A 6484-nucleotide genomic window follows, 5' to 3' on the forward strand; every position below is an offset into this window, starting at 1 on the left:
AGTTCGTATTTTTTTTATTTTTGTTTATAATAAATACAGAAAACTATCTGTTAATACTAGTTTATTATAATAATAACAATAATAATTAAATTATACAACTGTGCAACGATAATATAGGTTATCAGTTGAGATGCATGTGACTATACTAAGCTATGTAATGATAAAATAAATAATGGCAATTTATATATCTTTAGAGATAATTGTTTTCATATTTATTTTAAACAAATAAGGTGTAATTAAGTTTATTAAAACTCGATAGTAATGTGTATCTTATAATTTATTATTCACTGTAAAACTTAACAAGGTTAATATTTCACACATATACAGACATGATGAAAATTTCGTAAGGCAAATATAATCAGTTCACCTTGAAAAATTGTGACCAAATATTACGCCTTAGCGATTTCTGGGATAAAACAATTTCAAGAGAAAGTACTATTTTATCAACTTATTATAATCTCACACATTCTCAATATTCCAATATGTCATTGATTACCAATTTGAGAAGATGAGTCAATGGCATTAGAATATTTACATGTAAAATGACATCATAAATGAGAGGAAAATTGATATGGGAAAATGAGATAGGGATTTTCGTTAATAAACATTATATTTACATATATCTATTTGCGATTTAAGCATATGCAGACATTGAGTTTAGTTTGTTGACTTCAGTTTATTGCCTATTAGGTTGTATTTTATTTTTAATAAAAGGCTCAGCTATAACTATGCATTGTGTGATTTAAGTGCGCTTCATCTCTGTTTTAAATTGTTCATATTATATTTTGTACAAATATTGTTAAGCATTTCGTTTTGTATATTGCTTATATATAATTATAGTATAATGGCGTGTTTATCTGTATATTTTATCTAAGAACCTATAATTATAATACATAGATACGAATGGATGTTTTATTTCAGGATAACATTCATAATGACATGGCGCATTCAAGTTAATTCGTGATGTTGATTAAATGTTTATTGTATTTGCAATTCATATTTCACCTTACATATCTGTCGGTGACCATGAGTTTATAAGCATTACTTTTTCCGAAAACGTGTTATGTGAATTCTTAAAATATTTCTAATGGCATGCTTAATGAATATTTTAATAGTTCTTTTAATAATAACAGACAAATATATATTGTATAGCTTCTCCAGAAAGTTCGGAATTTCTGAAATATTTTGAGTTTTAATTTACTTTTAATACTTATAAAAAATATTTTTTGGTAAAGTTGCCAGAAATCTCAGTTATATAGAATTTGATGAACATGTAAACGTTTTTTCTTAGTATCGCAATTGCCCTCTTTTTTGATATCCAAAGCACGCAGAGTTCTCTAGTCTTCATGGTTATGCTAGGTAACAAGCTACAGTGTTGTGAATTTTCCTCCTATTGTTAATATTTTTAAGCTTATCTTGAAAACACAAAACAGATGTGCATTCCTATTTTATTTATTGTTTTGAGTCGTATTATATTGTAAGCTTAATGATGAATTTATTTTGTTAGACTAAGTTTATTTTATACAAAAAATACACGTGTTTTTTCACATTATCGTAAAATTATATGTTATAAATGAAAATTAAAATGGTTATTTAAATTATCTAAATTTTTTTTTTATATTATTATCGAATACAAATGTGCACTTTCGGTGAAACCTAACTATGGAAATAATTCATCGTTTTTCTCCACTAATTTCGGAACACGTACATAATTTTACTCGCGTTTTTTAAACTATATAAGTTTCTATAAATTTTCGAATTTATTAATTTTGAGACGCTAATAGAACTGAAGACAAAGAATTGTCGGACGATTTAATAAAAGAACTACTTAATTTGAAAAAAAAATAGCATAAAACAGTTTATTAAAAATTTATTAATAATGTAAAAAATGTAAATAAAAATACAAAAAATGTAAATATTTATTGAATTAATGTGTAAATTATATTTAGCCTTTATTTTTAATAAATTTAATTGTTTTTACAGCATACACCAATAATATAAATTTTGTTCCGACAATTTTACATATATTTATGCAAGGCCGAATAAAAGTGTGTTATGGCCGTGCGTGGTTTTTCTGTGTGAAAATTACCTGAAGGCGCTTCGGCTGTCACGACGTGTGGTCGTGCGTCAGCAAGGATTCTGAGGATGCAAACTCTGATAATAAAGCGTTTTAATAGTTCGAGGCGTTTAATTCCGTCGAGAGACGGTGGTCCTTCGAAAAGAAAAGACGGCCGTCTCCAAAGGGGAGAGGTCGCAACAAATTTTATGCTTTTATTTAAATTATTAATTTAATTTAAAATTTGTAAATTATCAGGTAATCCTTCATCTAATTACTCCCAAATGCTTATTGTGAAAAAATAAGTTATTTTCTTTTATTTAAATAAAGGAAAATAGTATAAATATTTAGTAAAAAAATCGGCATTTCAGTAAGAGGAGGGAGCTCGAAAAATATGTTGGCCTGGGACCCCGCTTCTGGATGTGGGACGATTGACGTGACGACGGCGAGGGCAGCACTCATTCTTGGGTGGGTCACGTAGAGTCACTATTAGTTGTGGGACATGTGGCTATGGCTTCACAATCTATATTTCTACTTTTTGTTTATCCATTTATACAGAAGCATCCGAAGAGCATAGTGTTGCAATAAAAAAGAGGAATTAACGGTTTGTAACTCCATGACTGGCAATTTAAGTTCTTCTGTAGAAGCGGAAAAAAACGTAAGTCGTAAAGCCACGTCTTACAAGATGATATAATAAATTAAACTCCACATTTAATAAAATATTTTTTTAAGTAAAATAAAATTGTTACTTTTATATATTTTTTTAATTATTGCTATTAAAAATGAATAATGAATAAAAAATAATATAAAATGTGAAATATTATATATTCTTTTAAATTTGTAATAATTAAAAATGTACTTAAATTAAATATGTTTAATCTTTTTGTTTATTTTTAAATATATTCCGTATTAAATATAATATATTTATTTTTATACTGGCAACACTAAATCGCACAAGTGTATTAAGTGTCACGTTGACGTTTCTTGATAGCTGTGTGTTTTTGTACAATATTAAAAATGGATAAATGGGTAACAGAGAATCTTTCGAAATGCTTGGAATTTTCAGTTCCAGAGAATTTAGTAGAGTAAGTATAAAAATTGGGTTTTATTCATAAAATAAATATTTCATACAATTGTGAAATAATTTACGAAATCATTTTTTTAAATCCAGGTACATTTTAGCGATTGATACTAGTCGCGACTTAGACGAATATTTAAAAACTCTCCTTGATTTTGAAAATCCTATGCATAAGGCTTTTGTTGCCAAGCTGATTCAAAAGAAAAGTTAGTATTATATATTTATATTATATTGAAAAATGTATAGTAATTATTTTAATTTTTAGAACAATGTAACGCTCCACCAGCACCTGAAAATGTTTCGGTCAAATCAAAAAAGAAGTTTAAAGCATTATCTCTCCATCAAGATGCCGTTCCAGAAAATAATGATAAAACTATTAGCTTAATTTCTGGCAAAAAGAAACCTAAATTCATTAATTTATATTCTCAAGAAGGACAGAGCAGAGATATTATATTGATCAAAGGTCGTCACCATTGCGACTGTCAAGCCGGCAAACACAAACTCATAAATAATTGCCTACAATGCGGTAGAATAATTTGCCAACAAGAAGGATCAGGACCTTGTCTGTTTTGTGGACATTTGGTATGTTCTTTAGAAGAACAACAAATTTTGAATGCTTCGACCAAAAAATCAATGTCTTTGTACAATAAATTGATGGAGCAAAAAAGACCCGAAGGTTGGGAGTCTGCTTTGGCTCAGAGAAACCGACTACTTGAATATGATCGTACTAGGTATACTAAAATAAATAATTCTATATACCAAAATAAAATATATAATTATAACATTATTGATAATATTTTAGCGAGCGTCGTACGAAAGTTACTGACGACGATAGCGACTATTTTAATAGTGGATCAGTATGGTTGAGTAAACATGAACGAGCAAAACTGGAAAAGTATGAGCAATCGCTCAAAGATAAAAAGCATACATCTCGATTGCATCAAACGTTTACAATTGATTTTGCAGGTATACAATTACTGTATTTCCTGCTCTGAATATTAGCCAGGTCTTAAATATAAGTCGGGTTCAAACATAGCGCATCAAAATAAAGACCTGATAAAGTGTTATTTTACTTAAGATTATCTGTATGTTTTTTTAATATAATATTAGTAGTTTTATTTTATTTAAATTACATTATTTGTAGGCCGCCAATTGATCGAAGAACCAAATTATGAGAGTGAAATTAATGAAAATATCATTCAAGAGATAACGAAACCGTCTAATAGCAAATTTAGTGACAGCAGTTTAATTAGCAAGTCCAATAATGCTATGGATGGTGATATTCATCCAGGATATATTGGTCCACCTCCTCTGGTTATTATACATTTTCTTACTCATTCTAAACCTTTATGTATTATAAACATACTATACATTTACTTATCGAGACGTTTTGAGAGTAATTTACTTGACGTTATAATTACACTATTCCCTTTGACGTCAGCAGACATAAACATACAAACATAAATCATTCGAACGTTGAATATTATATATGTCTGCTGACAGAGAACAGAATATATGTAAGAAATATAATATAAAATCTCCATCATAACACTGTTCATACTGTTCATTTGGACATAAACTCAATTTTTTTTAAATTCATAGTTAATTTTTTATCATTATTTGTTAAACAGTTTGATTCTACAGTAAAAAGTCGCTTCAGTGGAAAAACATCCAATGATATTAAAATAGAAGGCTTGCAACGTGTTCAAGACGCTCCGCTGCAAGAAATGGGGGATAAGGGCATGTGTCTTTCTATGCATCAACCATGGGCTTCACTTTTAGTAACAGGAATCAAATTGTAAATTATAATAATTCACATATTTCAATAATAGTATTTTCTATAAAATATATAAATTAATGATTTTATAATATAAGGCATGAAGGAAGAAGCTGGTATACTTCTCACAGGGGAAGACTTTGGATTGCATCTACAGTGCAGCCTCCAGATGAAGATACGATCCGTTCAATGGAAAATATGTACACTATGCTATGTCCAGGTATATTTATATATTAATTTTAATTTTAATTTATTTTATTAATTAATATAATTTTTTAGATAAAAATATAGTATTTCCTAAATCATATCCAACTGGATGTTTATTGGGATGTGTTAACGTTGATGATTGTCTCGGTGAAGAAGAGTATCAAGAAAAGTTATTATTGATATGATTTTTATATAGATTTATATATAATATATATATATATCATTTTAATAATATTTTTGATTTTTAGATATCCGGACGGTGAAAGCGAAAGTCCGTTTGTTTTCATCTGCTCTCATCCTCAAGAAATGAAATTGAAGTTTCCCATTCAAGGAAAACATAAAATTTGTTAGTAATATTAAATATATTTTTATTTTACAAAGCTTTTATATTTTAAACTTTTGCTGATTTTTTTTTACAATATGCCAAGAATTATTTGATATATACATATGTTACAGTGAATGTGTATTACCAAAGAAGTTATATTTTCACTAGTATAAATATAATTTAATTAACTCAGATAATTAAAATTTACCCAACAATTGTTTACAATTTTACTGCTCATTATAAGTAAAAGTGTATTTAATCACAAAAGAATGATCTAGTACTCATATTTCTACATGTGTGTGATGTATCGTTCGACAAAATATTACAATATTTAAAATATATTAAATCAATCCTAACCTAATATGAAGTTCAATAAATATAGTTAGTTTTAGAACTTTCATTAAATCAAGTTGACGTTTTGTTGTTTTGAAATTGTCAAATTGAGTTTCATATATATCTTAGAGCAGCATATAATTTCACTAATGCATATCAGTTAAATTATATTTTCGCTAGTAGAAATATATATGTACCAGTTATTGCATCGAGCACTAAATTGCTTATCATGAAAAATGCGTTTTTTGTCCAATTTTAGATTTTATCTCAAATCTTGGAAAGCCCATTGTTTACACTTATTACTGCTTTAGGTTCCAATTGTGTGATGCTTATTAGTCAGACATAGTTTACAAATATTCCGAATACCACTATCTTTAATATAGGACAGCAGAGTAGATATTGTTAATCCAAAATAGTTTAATTAAATTAAGCTTATTCTGATTCAACTCACCTCTGTATTTTGGAAATTTATTCTGTTTATATTTAATTTGATTAATAATGTGTTTCAGATTCATTGGAAAGCAAGATACATCAAGCAGCTGTTAAATCTCTACTGAAATTGACTGCTGCTATTTAATTATCTTATAGGTATACTTATGTATATTAAAACTTACCTTTAAATCTTAAACTATAATTAAAATTGTATTGATTTACTATGATTTCTCTTAGAATTTCAATAAAAATTTATTATATAAATATTTTTTTATT

The 6484-nt window shown here is 27.5% G+C and overlaps 1 protein-coding gene across 1 annotated transcript; it reads left to right on the forward strand.

Annotated features, from left to right (window-relative positions):
- The first annotated feature begins 3004 nt into the window (after positions 1-3004).
- Positions 3005-6472, forward strand: LOC148229563 (activating signal cointegrator 1). The gene is made up of 10 exons (XM_088196786.1): positions 3005-3141; positions 3228-3340; positions 3400-3865; positions 3937-4100; positions 4279-4448; positions 4766-4932; positions 5010-5131; positions 5191-5287; positions 5367-5464; positions 6286-6472. Exons 1-10 carry the CDS (start codon positions 3074-3076, stop codon positions 6351-6353), a joined length of 1533 nt encoding a protein of 510 aa, XP_088052912.1. The 5' UTR covers positions 3005-3073; the 3' UTR covers positions 6354-6472.
- The last annotated feature ends 12 nt before the right edge of the window (positions 6473-6484 follow it).

The sequence above is a fragment of the Plectrocnemia conspersa genome, unplaced genomic scaffold (assembly GCF_051122295.1).
Source record: "Plectrocnemia conspersa isolate PC_06_02 unplaced genomic scaffold, ASM5112229v1 ptg000011l, whole genome shotgun sequence".
Taxonomy (NCBI): Eukaryota; Metazoa; Arthropoda; class Insecta; order Trichoptera; family Polycentropodidae; genus Plectrocnemia; species Plectrocnemia conspersa.

What these genes read in the sequence shown, in the direction of transcription:
- LOC148229563 (XM_088196786.1), top strand. Translation starts at nt 3,074, where the DNA reads ATGGATAAATGGGTAACAGAGAATCTTTCGAAATGCTTGGAATTTTCA. An exon ending in ATATTGGTCCACCTCCTCTG is followed by an intron (nt 4,449 to 4,765) that starts GTTATTATACAT and finishes TTTGTTAAACAG; the next exon opens with TTTGATTCTACAGTAAAAAG. An exon ending in GTACACTATGCTATGTCCAG is followed by an intron (nt 5,132 to 5,190) that starts GTATATTTATAT and finishes ATAATTTTTTAG; the next exon opens with ATAAAAATATAGTATTTCCT.